Here is a 17,235-nt window from a genome sequence, read left to right as displayed (position 1 = left end):
CCGGTGCTGAAAAACAAAGAGAGCTTTCGTTCGCTCTTATCAAGATGCAGCGGTATCATCAAGAGATTGTCGAGGCTTTGTGAAGTGTGCGGGAGCAGGAGTGAAAAGAAAAGCACAATTTCTTTTTAGTGCTGCTGTGGCTCTCCTCTGCACAACTTTGGGAAGCCTTGAACGGTTTGTTCTTAGGCGTCTTTTGTTCCGGATAACAAAAACAGACAGAGAGCAAAGGGACTGTCTTTAACAATGTAGACTTCCAAATAGTGCAGGCTGCTCTTTAAACCACAAAATAGTTCCTCTGTATTCACAAATTGTGGTTCAAACTAGTGTTTTGCTCAATAATACAGGCCTGTGTCCTGTGAACAACGTGCAGAGTTGCTTCTGCATATATTTACATTAGAGCTGGGAATCATCGCTCCACCTTACAAATGCAGCATTATGACTGCTTAGAAAACCTAATTACACCTAAAACAGCTCCACAGCATGCTGCCCAGCAGGCCAGGTGTGCAAAGAAACACCTGTACACCTGTAAATGTTTGTGCATCAATCTTACCATCACATCCTCACTGACTTTAAGTGTCCTGATCGTTGACTGTATAGAAAAGATGAACCGCCAGCAGGAAAAGTTGTTGGAATAATAATTCTTGTGTAATTTGTGACCTCGACGAACGATGAAGGCGCAGCCTCGGTCACAGATTACAGTAGGAGTGAAATACATGACAAAGTAGGATTTAAGCGACTCGGTGTTTCCAAATCAGATCGGCTCGCCTGTGACATCTGGTTGGTTTTACTGAACCGGGAGCTTAGGGCTAAAATGCACTACTGGAATCCACAGAGCTGATTCATGCACGATTCTTGGCATAAAACCATTCAAGCCACAGCTGGGAGATCAAAGAAACAAAGAAACTCAGGTCACTATCCTGATAAAACCTCCGTGCAAACCAACATGGAGGACTTTATGCAGAGTATCCTAATGTGCTTTAGCATAACACCCTAAATACCGTGCTGTGGTCTGACTGTTGCCAAGTCATGGTCAGTGGACAAATGAAAGGCGCCGTGGCGGTCCAGGGCAGGCGTAAATGACTGGCAGTTTGAAACTCGAGGCGCTCGAGACTCATCCTCGAAGCTCGTGGCACCAGGCAGAGGTCTGTGGGCTGGCACGCTAACATATTTCACTGCCTGCTGGGTGCTAGCCTAAAGCCCACATGGGTTTTTGGCAAGCCTGAAGCATGGCAAACATCTCTGCAAAGAGTTCCCCCGAGTGTATTTGGAGTCTCCGTGTCTGCCTCTCGTCCTCACAGAAAGTTTTACTTTGATACCCTCGGGAAGTGGCAGAGACTCTTCACAAACTCTTATCTTCACAAACACGCACATAAATACATCAGCACACCCACGTGCACGTATCCTGCACAGGCTTGTTTGCACAGTCCTGCGTGAACGAAAGAAAAATATTAAAACGGTGGCACGATGTATGATAATGCGCAGCTAGCGAGTGTCTAAATAATCTTCATTTCTATCAATTCTCATCATCGTCACCAATTACCATCATCGCTGCAGCCTCGGTACACATTCCAGCTGATTGACATCAGAGAGGGAAATTATGGAGTGGGTGTTATGTTAAATCTTCCTCCACAAAGTGTCTCTCTTCTTCTCATTTCTCTTCTTATTTCTGTGCTTAATAGCACTTATTGAAGGGTATTACGGTTTGGTGCTCTACATGGGGCATCGCATTAAAACCCTCTTTCAAACACACACGAGCGCAGACATTCAGCAGTCCATTTGGATTCATTTGCATGGCATTTCATTTGGATTTTGCCTCAATCTACAGTTTGGGGAGAGGATAAAAAAGCATCTTTGTGTAATAGCGTTTCCTCTTCGTCTCCAGTGCACCATAAAGATAGAAAGTACTGCGGCCGGAGCCGATAAACGAGCGCGGCGCTGCCGTGAGAAGACCTGTCCCTCAGGCCTGCAAACGATAACTATTGGAGTTAATTACAGTTTACATCATCGTATTTACCCAGAGAAGAGAAACGGAGAATAAAACCGGCCTCCGAGCCCACCGAGGTGTTATTTCAGTGCACGCTGCAGCACGGCGAAGCCGAGCGCGCATTTTTTCAAGGTTTAACATCATAATGGATTTCACTCTTGACCTGTGAAAGCGGGTCCTGTATGGATGTATAGTCACACCGGTAAAAAACATCAGCGCTGTAATGAAATGCACACTGAAAAGAATTCAAGGTAATGTTCACATTTCACATTGAAATGATACTCCCGGGTTTGCGCGCATGCTGAAAAAGGTTTGATCGGTTCTCTTTAGTCTTTTACACGTCTGTGAAGAGAGATGTTCACGGCACAAAAGTCCGCGGAAAGAACTGAGGGACCAAATAGGAAGTATTCCCACAGCCTCCCCCAGTGCAGTGAAGGGCTTTCGATCTGTGGTGCCAACAGCATTAAGAAGTGACATTTAAATAATTCAAAAACATCATTTCCAGAAACAGAGTCCCCGTGAACACTGCTGACAGCTGTTCTCTGATTATCTATAGTAATAGGAAGCCTGTTTCAAGAGATGTTGCTGCTGAATTTTTAAAAATGTAATCCTTCATTTGTGCAGATATTTCACAACCTGTGTGCCCAGAGACTCTCGCAGCGAGATCAAATATTTATGTGTAGTAATTTGACGGAGCTGACCGCTAACGACGACGAGTCCGTATTGGACCAAAGGAAAATATTAGGAGCCGTGTTCTTATATTTGGTGCCGAGTTATAAAAGTCCATATGAGGGAGGTTGTTTTCGAAGGCTCGGTTGCTGTGTTTGAGTGTGTTTCAGGCTCGGGTTAGCTGGAGAGCCAGCTGGTGGAGAGCCCTGAGCCATGCTGCACCTCTGACTGGGGCAGACAGAAAAAACAGGCTTTATGTGTAGACGGGAAAGAGAGGAGAGAGGCTAGTTTCTTCACTGCTCTGTTTTCCTGTAGCCCACAGGAAGCTGCAGCCATTGGCTCCTCCCTGTCTAGACAGACAAGCACATTTACACACACACACACACTCGGTGCCTTCCTCCATAGCAACTTTGATTAATTCCCAGTGTGTGGTGAGAGGAGACAACATCAGCACCATGGTCAGGGGAAAAGGCCTGCAGTCTGCTGGATGTGACAGCTCCCTGCTTCACACTGATGCCTTATCCCCTCCCAGGGTGTGTGTGCGAGTGTGTGAGAGTGAGAGCAGGTCAATAGTATGAGTGAGGAATGGGGGAGTGTGTATGTGTGTGTGTGTGCGCGTTGCCTCATCTGTCCCCTCGGCCGCATCAGTGCTCAAGCATGTCTTGCTGTGACAGCCCGGCAGCCTGTGTTCCTGTCACGCACACACAAACAGAGGAGCGCTAAACGAGAGCGCAGGCAGGCACCGACACCAGCGAGGTGAAGGGTCATGAGCGACTGCCTCTCCAATGTTGTGCGAAATGTGTAGATGGCGGTCTCGGCCCATTATGTGTGCGTATATGCGACCGCATTTACGCGAGCGTGTGTGCGTGTGTGTGTGTCTCGAGGCCGGGCGGGGGGGCATCTCAAAGTAACTGGTTATTATCACCTCAATATTTTTCTTATTATGACAATTACATGCTCCAGGAGCGAATTAAGCGATACAGGACGCCAAGCGGGAGTGGTTGACAGCTATTTGGAGACTCAATGCACAGAGCAATTTGCAGCCCTGAGCCAAACAAATTGGATTTGGGCCACTTTGGATTGGGGCCCCAGATTGTTGGGCGTTTGGATCCCCCGACCGCGTGCCTGCCTGGCTAGTTAACTCGCTGGCTGCCTTTGATTCTTTGCACATGCCAGTTAGCCAGGTAGCACGCAGCCCCGTGAACGCTGACGGTGAGGATGTCGATTAAAGCGTCCCTTAAAATGCGCGTTTCTATAGTAAAGCGCACCCGGCTTTTTGGGCTGCATAGTGCTTCTTCCTTTTTGGTCTCGGGCCACACAGCTGTGCTCAAGTGTGTGTATAATCCAAATGAGCCTAACAGTCTTTAAACGAATTACTGGTACGCATTTTCCCACCCCGAAACTGCCACTGGAAAAGCTGGCAACAGCTCCCAATTAGGTGAAATGCAATTATTCCCATCCATTCACACAATTAGCCTGTGGGTTAACAACATAGCTGTACGACCGACTAGCTCTCAGTGTTTTGGAAAAGCCATCACCATGGTTACATCAACTCTCACGGTAACCCCTCCGTGTCAAACGGCACGGACCCGAGGCAGCCGGTCAGCCAAAAAATAACACTCGGTCCCATTGGCGGAGGCGGCGCGTTACATCACTGCGCTCAGAACACTGGCTGACGTGATTGGCCGGGACACAGAGTGGTACCATGGGCGAGGAAAAGAAAAGGGAAGGAGAGAGAGCATGAGAGAGGAAAGCAAGTGCCCCGTGTGCTCAGTTGAGCGGGGGTAGATAATGCCAGGCGACAGACTGGCAGGCTGGCAGAGCGGGTGGGCACTCGCAGCAGCATGATGGAAAACAAAGGCTTTGTGTGTCAGCGCCGAGATCGCATTAACCAAAACAAGCAGCCGTGGACAGACTGCCACACTGACTTGGTTGTCAGTTCCACAGGCTAAGCCACGCTTGATGGATGGAGAGAGATGGGGGACGCCTGTCTCGGTTTTTGAGATTTTACACGCTGGTAGAGGAAGGAGAAAAAAGTCGTTTCGCTGTGACACAAAGAGCCTCTGCTGCAGATAAACTCCAAGCACGCGTGCTGGTTTCAGCCCACGTTTCTCGAGTTCGCTCTGACATATGTAGAAAAACAAGCTTCGTGCTTTCTTTAAGTGAACACAATCTGAAAATACGTGTGCAAATGAGCTGATGACTAGCCTAGGAGAAAGTGCCGTTTCAACACCTTGTGTTAGATTTTCCACAGTCAACATGTCAGCACATCTTAACCATCGCCAGTGTCAGTAGGAAGGCTGTAAAACTTTCCTAACAACTTCCAAAACGGTGCGTGCTGGTGTGAAAAACAGCAAACCCCTAAAAATCATCGAGTGGCTCGACTGGAACCGCCGAACCATTTTCACATGATTTGAAGCCACTTTAAGTAGAATGGACCACATTACAGCAAACATGTCAGATATGACAGCCTCTCTGCTCGTAGGCATAGATCTGGGTTTATTCACCGTCTGTGTGCGGTGACAGGCGTGGCTGTGCACGCAGGGCTCAGGTGGTTCACGAGTACATTGGTCAACAGGCCGGGCGCTGCAGGTAGGATCAGCTGGCGTACACCCTTCCCCTTCTCCGAGCAGGCACCAGCCAGAAAACCGAGGTCATTCAGGTGACTTCCCCCACAGATATCTACAGCTGGGACAGAGCCGGCGTCCTCCGAGTGTGTGTGGCAGCCATCACATTCCATCACAGCTCATCACTTCACATCACATCCGGTCTTCTCTCTACTTCCTTCTCTCCCGGTCTGCTGTCCTTCCCGCTTCCTGCACACCTTTGTGTTGTCAGGATCCTGTCAGCGATATTCCCGGGGATTCCCTGGAATTGTTTTGGGGGGGTATCTGCTAAGTGCACACACACACACTCGCTCTACTCACCACAGGGAATGCAAACTGTAATATGAACTCACCCTTGGTCTGAACCAAAGCCCATTACAATTCATTTTCACCGCAGCAGCCGGTGTAGCGGTTTCTTCTGTGGGATTTTTTTCTCTGCCGTGTTAACCGCCGTCGTTAAGACTGCAGTGACTTTTTCTCAGGGATAAAGTAGCTCCCAGAAAAGCCACCAGCTCTTGTTCGTGCACACGCAAACTAAACCTTTAATCTTTTAACCTCTGCCACCTTATGAAATCCTGTGAAATATGTTGCATTGTTAACTTTTTGTTGTAAAGGAGGATTTCGCAGCACAGTTGTGCGTTTCTGACACGCAGGTGGAAACTTTTGCGCTTGCTGAAGCTTACATTTACATTTGCCACCTGCTGCACGTCAGCTCTCATCAAATGCTCGAGCGAGCTTTGTAAATACTCACTGGAAGTCTTTTCTTCTGTTCCAGGATCTTTCCGGCTCCATCGACGACCTCCCCACTGGGGAGGCTGGCCTGGGCTCGGCCATTGGCGCCGGGGGCTCCTCCAGCAGCAGCAGCAGTAGCCAAGGGGAGCAGGGAAGCACCGGTAACCAGGGACAGTCCCCCTTCTCCCCTCACGCCTCCCCCCACCTCCCCAGCCAGAGGAGCGGGCCCTCTCCATCCCCTGTCGGCTCTCCGGCCGGCTCCACTCAGTCCCAGCAGTCCCGCTCGGGCTCGGGCCCCATCTCACCTGCCAGCGGACCCTCTGCCAACACCTCTGCACCAGGTAGGGTTCCCATTAGAGCAGAAAGTACGCGCATCCGTACTTTGATAATCTAATCTCGTCTTGATGAAATGTGCAACTTGAGTTGATAATTGTATTAGTTTAATCACTGCAAACAAACAAAACTGTCACTGACAGGATTTGCAGCTGAAAGCAGACGCTACGCCGCGTTTTACATCTTGTACCTCCGTCTTGGATTCCCTGGGAAATTTCCTAAAATTGCTTTACAGCTTAAAGGGAAATTGCTTTGTGCCACCAAACGAGGCTGTTGTTGGAAAGCAAATTAAAAAAAACTGTCAAAACACGACCCGGGCCATGCGCACTTTGACAGCTGATGAAGACGAGCAGCTGTGACATCACTGATTGGGGCGTGGCTAGGATCGTGTTTAGATGTTTCCGTTTGAGTTTTTTCTGTGCAGCATCTTTACAGCAGCTCCGTCACTGCACTTGTTGCTTCTTGGAGAAAATCCCAGTCATCACGCCCACCTCTCTGCTTGACCTTTACATTGATGCTGCTGTTTTCATTTGTTTTTAAATAGGATTTTAAAAAGGTCATGTAGAAAACTGACCCCGAAGCGGAACCGCGATTTCACAAATAACAGCGTGCCATTTGGAGGTGAGGATAAAGCTTTCGCATCAAAAACTTGAACCTAATCAGCGTCTTCGTTTAAGATGGTTATCAGGTGTTTGAAGAGCAGTTTCACCCCTTTCTTTCTCAGAGTGGCGCCGATAACCCGTCGCATAAATCTGCCAACATCTTTGTTTAATAGCATCTCTTTCTTCCCCTCGTCTCCAACTCGGCATGTAATCCATCCAGATCAATTTTCATTCTGCCGGGTAGAAGTCGGGATGAAGCTGCAGCAGAAGACTAAATAATATCAATCCCACACGTCTAGACTTTGATATCTCGGGCCCATTTGAACTCATAATTCACAGTGCTGAGGAATATTATGGCACAGGAATATGTCCTGTTCATTTCCTGCACAGTTTTTGTCCTAGCACACTAGACATTTGTTAAGTCTTTGATCACAGCGTTGTAGAAACGCGTCCCTACATGGCGGGGGAATTTTAATCACGTCCGTCTTCCTTCCACCTGTGGATCCGACATCCACGTCCGGGCGATATTTCCCATCCACTCGGAGCCTTAATGAATTGAGAGCGACTGGTAGTGGAGGACCTCCCATCTGATTTGTAGCCTTATCTGAGATATGGCAGGCTAAACAAGGCACCAACAGGATTATCAGACAATGCACGGTGTGCCTGTCTGTCTCCCGAGGCCATAGTGGAGCACATAACCATTTAGATAAACACAGAGTGTGGATTTGATTTGCCTGGAACAGGCGCGCGAGCGTGCGCGCGGCCTCGCTGTCATTCCGCCTCCTCTCCTCACAGCTGAGCGGCTGACCGGCACATCGGCATGTCTCGGACCCGTCAGTCACTCTGACGAGGCGGGGCGAAATGTCTTGAGCGAGATCCCGCCGCCACCTCCTCCTCCCCCTGCTGTTCCCCTCACAGCCGCTTACCGGAGTGATTGACGCTAATGAAAAACTGGGACAGTGGTTTTCCAGGCGCGCGTGCCAAGAATCATGACGAGAATCCGGAGTGAAGCGGCAAAGATGGGAAGCGAAACCGATCGCTGGGACGTGATTAATAAGAAAATATTCAAAAATATTCCCTGTGCCAAATAAATGGCGATAAAGCGTGGAGCAGTGAGCAACATCTGGCGTGTTTTAGAGGCTGTACTACAATCAGTTCGGATTAGATCAAGGAGCAGCCAGCCTCGCAGAGACACGGGAGAACTAATGTGGTTAGCACACATCTGATTACCAACGCCCGGTTTTCTAACACTTTGTCACAAGTTGGGACGTTTTAGCGAACGTTGTCTCTTTATTTCGGAGCAAGTCGGCGAGGAGAGATGGGAGCGCTGTTCCCAGAGTGTTGCTCCGGTGCCATCAAATCGTGCTCTTTAATATTCAAAGTAGTGCCCTTTAAAAAACAACAAAACACAAGCATTAATAAACGCTTTAATTAGTGTGAAAAACCTGTCTGCAGTAGTTTCAGCTCCACTCAAGAAGTCACAACAGAACATGACTTGTTGCTCTGCTCCATTCTGCTCCATTAGGGCCGCTGTCAGCGGAAACATCGCAGCCGCTTATAAATTGCATCCCTCGGCTGACGTCAGTGTGCGCTGCTGGCATTGATGGTTTCGTCCTATTAAATTATTTACAGGCGTGCTGTATATGTCAGCACATTGTGTCATGATGCTAGGTGGACGTAGCTACCCTGACATCACACGAGAGAACTTTGGTCGTCACATCTGAAACTGCAGGAAGGAGGACTCAGGGACTCAGCTGATAGTTCCTACTGATCAGCTGATGGTCAGCTGATGCACATCCTCAGCTCCGTCTATCATGACCCTGCTCTCTGCTGTGTGACGTCCCAACACAATCAAATACAGATTACTGCAGACAGAATGAGATCAGCTCTCTTTCTGACTGAAATTAGCGACATGTTGCAGCGAGTAAGGCGTAAAAGCAGCCAAACAGCTGGACTTGTGCTGACGCCAGCTGCTGGCCATTAGGAAGAATGCAGGTCTGGAATACACTCATCTTTCTACGTGGTCTATATAGTGTGTGCAGTTATTCACAAAAATATAAAAAAGTAGGTTCAAGTGTGCGTGCGCGCATGCACACATGCATGTGCCCCGTGTTTATTTGTCACCTGTCGGCCCCACTCGGTGGACTGATGCGACACGTCACATGGATGAGCACACACGTTACCCCTGACAACGGTCGGAGGAGAGCAACTTCATTATGTCATCCTTTCACCTGGCTGCCAAACACACACACCAGCAGAATAACACCGGAGTGAGCGCGCACAGCTGCACATAAGAACACGAATACCTATAAAAACTTGATTTCATGGTTTGACTTTACATATATTGTTGAACACATAAATCACCTCTGTATATACGCTCGCTCGGATGACTGACGGTGTCATCTGCACACGCGTGTGTGTGTGAGAGAAAATAAGAAGGAGTCGGGGTGAAAAGAGGTGGAGACTGACAGATTGCCAGCCTATCATACACCCATACACTTGCACAAATCTATCTTGTCGAAGCTCCGCAGCACGCCTGTGATTCCCTCGTCTCCTCGCTTCTCCTGTTCTTTGTCCTCTCTCTCCCTCTCTCCCTCTCGCTGTCTCTCCATGAAGCAAATCCAATACACTGTAACATTATCCGGGCCTCGCCTTGCTATTTGGATTCTCTCCCGGAGCCAAAAAGGCACACACAGGGATAAATTGATTTTCCTGTTGCGCTAGATTTGTGACAGTCAAGCAGAAATCACATTGCTCAACCGCCAACCTCCACCTCCTCTTCCTCTACCTTGTATGCACACACACACACACACATCTCCTTGCTCCCAGTGTCTCAGAAGCAATTCAGAGCATCTTCAGAATATTTTTCTCCCTATATGAGACTTTGGGGACGAGGCAGGCAGACATTTTTCTCTCATCCGGATGGATGGTGTGGCGGAATGGGAACGCCAGTGTTAAAGCTTCCAAAGCTGACTCTTAGCTGTGGGAAGGAGAGCCGAGTTCATCCAGTAGAAGAGCAGAGTTTTTAAAAAGCTCGCTGACTAGTCTCTATGTTAATAAAACCCCAGCAGCCCCAGAATCCATCAGACATGCTGCATCGTTTATGTGCATGTTTAAAGCTCTAAAAACTTGCATTTGCTGCAGATTTCGAGTTGTGGGTAACGCAGCGGCTGCTTTTAGGCTTGTGTGCATGCACAGGTTGGTGTGACAGGTTGTCTCCAGGTTGGCAGCCTGTCAGTGTGGCGTCACTTCCTGTCAGGATGAGGCTGACTGTCGTGTTTCCCAAACAACGAGCTGAAGACATGTTCATTACCAGACTGCATCTGATACGTATCAAACTTCACACAAACACAGCCCCGATTCCTCTTTGCTTTCCTTTGGTGTGCAGACAGTGAGTGAAGGGAAGGGAACATTTCTTCAATCACCACATATGCAAACAATACACTGTTCTTCTGCCTTTGGACCTGATTGGAAGGAGACTGTAAAAATCATGTGTGTACACCAGGGGTCCCCAATCCCAGTCCACGAGGGCCGGTGTCCCTGCAGGTGTTAGATGTTCCTTGATCCAACACAGCGGATTTACATGGATAAATTACCTCCTCAACATGTCTTCAGTTCTCCAGAGGCCTGATGATGAACTAATCATGTGATTCAGGTGTGTTGACCCAGGATGAGATCTAAAACCTGCAGGGACACCGGCCCTCGTGGACTGGGATTGGGGACCCCTGGTGTACAACCTCAATTCCAAAAAAGCTGCAACACTATAAAATGCAAAATCCCCAGGATGCATTAAAGTGCAAAAATGAACTATATTAAGAAAATATGAATTTGATGGCAACAGCATGTCTGTAAAGGTCTGCAGCTTCCTACAGTCTGTGACAGAGGAGAGCAGCTGCTGCACTTTAACAGAGGAATGTTGTCCCATTGTCTGATGTGGGATTCGAGCTGCTCAGGCTTCCTGGATCTTCTTTGTCTGGTTTTGGTTTCACGATGCTGCAGATGTTCTGGAGGTTTAGCATCATCCTGCTGAAATATGAAGGGCCTCCCTGAAAGATGTCTGGATGAAGCAGATGTTGCTCTAAAATCTGTATCTACCTTTTAGCACTGATGGAGCATTTCCAGATGTGTCAGAGATGCAGCTGTTACCTTGGAGTTGGGGATGTAAATGTGTGGCTGTCTTCTTTAGTAAGATCACTGAAGAGGCAACACAGAATCTGACATAGAAATATTTGATATCCACTGTAGGTGATCAGAGATGAGCACATATGTTTCAGCACGCACGTTTATTATTCCTTCCCCACACTCAGTCCTTGAGGCCTCCACAGATTGAAACCAAAAGATGCCCGGCAGAAGATTGTCAGGTCACCGTGTTCCAGAAAACGTTCAGACAGGCCTGACCTTTTAAATCCGCCACAAAATAGCAAAACCTCACAGAACCGAGAGGGTCTGCTCCGATGAATCCCTCACAGTAACTCTGAAGGTCTTGTATTCTGCAGTGAATGTGCACTTCTAATAATTCATTCAGGTGTCAGAGAAACTTTGGATGAATCTTTCATGCTGCTGAAAAAGAAGGTGATGATGTGTTATTAAAGCTTTGTCTTGTTGGGATAATTGTTGGGAAAAAAGTGATGCAAAAAAACTACAGTGGCTGTAAGTATGCACACTGTGTCTGTGTGCCCGGCTGCTTTTGAAGGCCAAACTGCAATATTTTTCACTTTGTGCAGCTACTAATTGACACAGAGCACATCCACACTCCTGCACAGGCCGGCTCGCTCTGTCTGCTGCACAAAATCACAAATACTCTTTGTGCTTCCACCGAGGTCCTCCGAGGTCCCGCTAACAGTGTCTGCCTGCTCTCCCTCCTCCCTCTTCCATCTCTCCTCAGCCCCTCCAAGTTTTTATTTTCTTCTAATAAGGTGATTGGAGCTTGCGGGCGAGCGCTCAGGAGAGTTTAAGCTGTTTATCTGCGCTTCGCTTCAAGAGCTTCCAGGGCCCAGAAAAGGACAGAGAGGTCAGGGCGAGGGGAGGCGAGAGGGGAAGGGGGGATAGACAGAGGGAAGGCCAGATCTGTCCAGTATGTTACCTCGAGCGTCCTTTCATATGTGAATCTCCTGAAAAATGCTTTATATCCACTCCTGCCTTTACATCATCGCGCGGCCTAGTCTGTGGTTATTTTTTTATATCTGTAATTATGGCAGTGACCACAGATGGTTGTTTTTTTTTTCCCTGTTCTGGGGTCAGAGGTTAAGCAGCGATGCCCCAAAGGTACCTGAGCGCTTACTTGCATGCAAAAAGGTGGACGTGCGGTTAAATGACTTCCCCAAAAAGCTGCAAACCATGAGCCCAGAGCAGGCTCTGCAGGGGTGCTCAGCCATAGCTCGATTTCCCCTCTGCTTGTGGTGCACGTTATTAGAAGAAAGCATGGGTAAAAGGGTGGGGGCGAGTTTTTGTGCAAGTGTGTTTTGCTGGGCAACTTTTCCAGTCACACCACTCCCTGAGAGGCTGCGTGGTGGGAACACCGCCGCTGGCTGTCCCTGTCCCTCTCTCTTTCTCTCATTATTTTCATCGTGCTCGCCTTCTCTCATGTTCCCTCTTGTGTCTCGCGTTCCCTCGTCCCCACCCTTTCCTCCCCAGCTCTGTTTGTCTCTGCTTTCTTGGCTCAGAGCGCTGCTGTGGTACAGGACTCCCACCGAGGAACAAGGCTGAATTTTCCATCCTTATTTCTGCCTCGGTTCCTCTCTCTTATTTCTCCACATCTCTCCTCCAGCTCTTTCTCTCTGAATTTGTCCTCCTTTTATTCTTCTTCATCCATCACCACTAGCAGCACAACCGCTGCCATCTAGCCAACTATTCCCTGTCTGCCTGTTGTCGTCCTGAAGGCTGCTCGTGTTCGCAGTGAAACGGCTAAACGCGCTCCCTGCAAGCATTATATTCACAAAGCACAGCGTCGGCCAAAACAGGGGAAAAACAGCACCTGCTTGCTGCGTTAGCCATTTAGAGAAATCCCATTCTAACTCTGTCCGACTGGAAAACCCTAACCGGAGCACAGTGTGCAATTATTTTCCCTCCCCAACACCTATTTTCTTGCTTTCTCTCCACTCCTTCGCGCTCTCTCTCCCCCCGCATCCCGCTCGCTATGTTTTTAGCTTAAGCTGCACTTTTGCTTTACTTACAGTTGCTGCTCAGCGTTGGAAGTAATGAGGATCTTGGGAGAGGGCTTGTTTTGCGAGCCACTGCAGGCCTGCGTTTGTCCCCTACAGGGAGTGTTAACTGACATTAGCCCCCGGCTCGGAGAGGCATTGACTCGCACCCATTGAGATCTAAACCACCATTATTGGAGCCCGCTGTTTATCTGCCTCTTTCCCCTAAAGACACGGCAAATAGGGGATATTACCTGGGTGTGTGTGTGTTTGCAGGGCGGTGCAGGTGTGTGTGCATTTATAGCCTGAGGGTTGTATTAAGAGATGGTGCTGAAGCAGCCGTTTCTCTGTATTCTGTGTCAGTCTATTAGTGCTCAACACAGTTACCTCACTTTAGCAAAAATAGCCCTCGTTGCTCCGGGGGTCGGCTATTTGTAAGAAACAGTTTGGACGTTTGTGTGTGTTTGTGTGTGTTCACGCACCGAGCGGCCACAACCTCAAATCCACCAGCGGTGAATAACAGTCATGGTCTCAGTGCCACTCGGCGGGTGCTTCTCTGACACGTGCACCTTAAAATTGTAGCAGGCCAAGCAGCACCCCCCCATCCCCCCACCCCCAGATGGAGATGGATGGCAAAAAGCCCAAGCTATTGACTCAGCTCCCAATCCACTCGAGCGTTTGCAGGATGTGCACAAGTCCGATCTACACCAGTAACCCCCACCTCAAAGGTGCTGCAGGTCTGAGCTCCTTCCTTTTAGTATTACACAGTTTTAATGTCGTGGCTGATACGTGCAAGCGTGCACACACGTCTGCTAATGCACCGGCTCTTTCTCTGGCAATTATTAAAAGCTTTTTCATTGAATCTCAGGTTGACTTCATTAGCACGCACGCACACACATGCAGAATAACTCCTAAGCTTTATATTTCCAGGGCCCTGAAAACAAAACAGAAATATGGCCACAAGTGCTCTCCCTCAGCTTTGAACTTCAGCAGCATTTGTGTTTGAAACCCTGATGAAAAAAGCTTCAAAGACCACACTCCCTCTCTTCAAAGGAGACTCGGGGTTGCCTCAACAGTCCTCGTGGAAGAGAAATTTAAAACGTGGATTGGGTTTTAGCGAGGAGCATTATCTCCAAAAACGCACTGAACTCCCATTACTCTTGGCTCGGCTGCCTTGTATCATGAGGAAAGAGTCAAAAATGGATGTGTTTGCTAAGTGGCTTTTTACAGAAAAAGGAAATTACAGTTATTCGACTTTTCCGCCGCATTCCAAAGAGCATTCCCGTGTTAGAGATCTCCTGGTTCTTCCTGCCGCAGGTTCAGTGTTTTCTCCGTCGGCACAATCGGCGTGAAGTCCTTAAAGCCCCGAGGGTCAGAGTTAAAGACAAACAGTGGCACAGGTGCAGTCAGATCTCTTATGAATGAGTCGTGTTTGAAGGCAGCAATCAAAGAAGAGTCTAAAAGAATTAAAGTACAGAGAATTAAAAATAAGAGCCCGATCCATCTTTGATACTCTCAACCTTTAAAGGGAATATGCATGGATTTGATAAACAAGCCTTTTTTTATTCATTGGAGCTGATTTCTTTGTGAGAGTGTAATTTGCAGATGAGTGGGTGAAAGTGGAGGATGAGAGCAGAGATATTCCTGCACCAGAAACATCCAGACTGTTGGAGCACATGCAGATGAACACATGAATTCTGCTCTTCTTCAAAATCACCGTCTCTCCCACCGAAGAGGAAACAACGTTGTTAAATCACACACACGTGTACCAGGATCGCCTGAACTCGGCATCATTTCTTCATCGTTTCATTCGTTTTACATTTTCATCCACAGCTGGAAGACTGCGGACACGGAGAAGCTATACTTTGAGCTCCTGCTGACATTTAGCTTTCTCTTCCGTCTCTCGGCAGCACACGGGGAAGAGCTGCACGTCAAAGATTGAGCATATGAATTATTAATGGCATGGATTAAAAGTGCCAGGACTCGCCGTGGCGCCTGTTTGTTTTATTTGGACGTAATTATTTAATGGCACCTTGTTAAAAATGATGGCGAGGAGGGGAGAGACGAGAGCCGAGACAGGAGGGGAAGAGGGGGGAAAAAATGTGAGAAGAGACGAGAGAAGCTTTGTTTGGACATTAATTGGTAGTGAAATAATTATAAAGTGCACAAAGTTTAGTCTTTGCTGCAGAGCGGGCGGAGCTGAGGCCTCGTGTTCAGCAGTTTGCTTTTGTCGGTAATCTTCTTTTATTTTTCGGTCTTCCTCTCTCACGCACACATTTGTCTTCGCATTAATTTATCTCTGGTGACAGTTTACATGAGTATGTGGAGAGAGTAGTGGAGCATGCAGGGCAGCGTTCCCTGGGTCTACCTTGGTAGTGGTGCACACACACACACACACACACACACACACACACAGGCTCTGCCATCCAAACAAACAGAGGCTGACAGCAAAGCTGGTGCCTGGCATGCATCCCTACACACACACGCACAGCGAGGCCGGCCTCCATCGTTGGGTCGACTTCCGTAGTTTAGGGGTTCACTAAACTCCTGCTGACTACCTCGTCTTCCCCACCAGCCAATCTAAAGCGAGGAAACCAGAACTGCAGCTGAACATGCTCCTCCGGCTCTAACCTGCAGTGACCCTTCACGTTACTACATAAACTGTACACTGATGCACACAGAGAGTAGAACATGCAGTCTGCTCTATCTGCACTCCCTTTATTCCAACCACTATATAAATACAATAGGCAGTGATTTATTGAGCCGTATGAATCACTGTGAGATGATGGCGGTCGAGTTGCTGTACAGAGAAACGTTGTTGTTAGATGCACTTAGATTATGACAGCATCCTGTTATTAGACTGTTACAAGTGCTGCTGCTGTAATATTGCACATAATGACTTCTTTTGCGTACATTTAGCTGTGAATGGATCGAGTGTTTCTACACTGTCTTTTTCTGCCGGCACATAAAAGCGTGCAGCTGGTGTTTTTAGCGTTATCTCCGAGTCGCCTCAACACTCGCGTGCTAACTTTTCCCCCTCTCTCCTGCAACACGGTGACAGACTAACTAATCGAATATTCTCTCTTTGAAGCAGCGCCGCTGGATCTATTCATGCGTGAGGCAGGGGGTCTTTGTGTGCGAGTGTGCGCGAACGTTTCGCTGCGTACCCTATGTGGCTTTGTGCACTCACGTGCATGTCTTTGTGCACTTCACTCTGTTTATTTACACTTGTTTGTGGAAGTATTTCTGTGTGTGTGTGTGTGTGTGTGTGTGTATGTGTCTGTGTGTGTGTGTGTAGGCGGGGGTTGGATGGAAATGTTGTTTATGTATTTTTATGCAAAGCAATTATGTTGACTTAATTGGGTTTGTTTATGTGGAGAGAGTGTCACCTCCAGTCATGTATTACCGCAGCTATGGACAGACATATAACACACACACACACACACACACACACACTTGTGGAAAGAGCACTTTTCTACTGAGTGATTGAATAATGGGAAGTGTTTCCTCTATAATAAGGGATTTATATTCAATGTGAGTTTTCGGGAGCAGTGACAGAATTGTTTGTACTTCATCATGTGTCATCCTGAGGAAACACTTAGTTTCTTCATATATTCCCACTGAGACGGGTCAGCCCGTACTCTGTAATCTTGAAAACACGCACCGATAGTCATCACAGAACATATGTTTCCCTCATGATTGCACTCGCTGCCTGTCACTCGCTGCACATCGTATCCACAGAAAGACAGAAGCGGCGAGTTTCCCTCGCCTTTCTCCCCGTCATCGTCGCCAGCCTGAATTCGAAGATAAAAGGTTAATTTGCCATCTCTCTCCTTCCTCTGGGCCAAATCAATCCGCCGTAGTCTCTGTCTGCCATTGTCCTAATCAGACCCTCAACTCGCTATTGGATTTCAATGGAACAGGCGCAGCCCAAAGACCCGCACAACCACCTGATCGATGCTCCTGGAATGGTTCCGGTTTTCTATAGGGGATCGCTGCAGCTTTAATGCTTACACAAGGAAGTGGCACGGGGTCCAATGACTTGATATGTCTCCTGGAAGTGCATTTGTCATTTAGCTGATAGTGAATCACAAACAGCTTCATGTGTAGTAATTATGCTGAGCCCGCTGTGCGTCTGCAAAGGCTAAATTTGGCATCAGACCCTCTGA

The 17,235-nt window shown here is 48.0% G+C and overlaps 1 protein-coding gene across 5 annotated transcripts in view; it reads left to right on the top strand.

The window, feature by feature from the left end:
• The window catches only part of LOC101481705 (AT-rich interactive domain-containing protein 1B), a 188,856-nt gene that overhangs the window by 131,951 nt on the left and 39,670 nt on the right, over positions 1 to 17,235 (top strand). For all 5 annotated transcript variants that reach the window (XM_076877232.1, XM_004566496.3, XM_076877231.1 and 2 more), the window contains one exon: positions 6,035 to 6,332. In XM_076877232.1, coding sequence (XP_076733347.1) covers positions 6,035 to 6,332 — 298 coding nt within the window. The remainder of the gene's footprint in view (positions 1 to 6,034; positions 6,333 to 17,235) is intronic.

This window comes from Maylandia zebra, linkage group LG19 (assembly GCF_041146795.1).
Source record: "Maylandia zebra isolate NMK-2024a linkage group LG19, Mzebra_GT3a, whole genome shotgun sequence".
Classification (NCBI taxonomy): Eukaryota; Metazoa; Chordata; class Actinopteri; order Cichliformes; family Cichlidae; genus Maylandia; species Maylandia zebra.
Note: the sequence above shows the minus strand (reverse complement) of the source record. Positions and strands in the feature narration are given on the sequence as shown.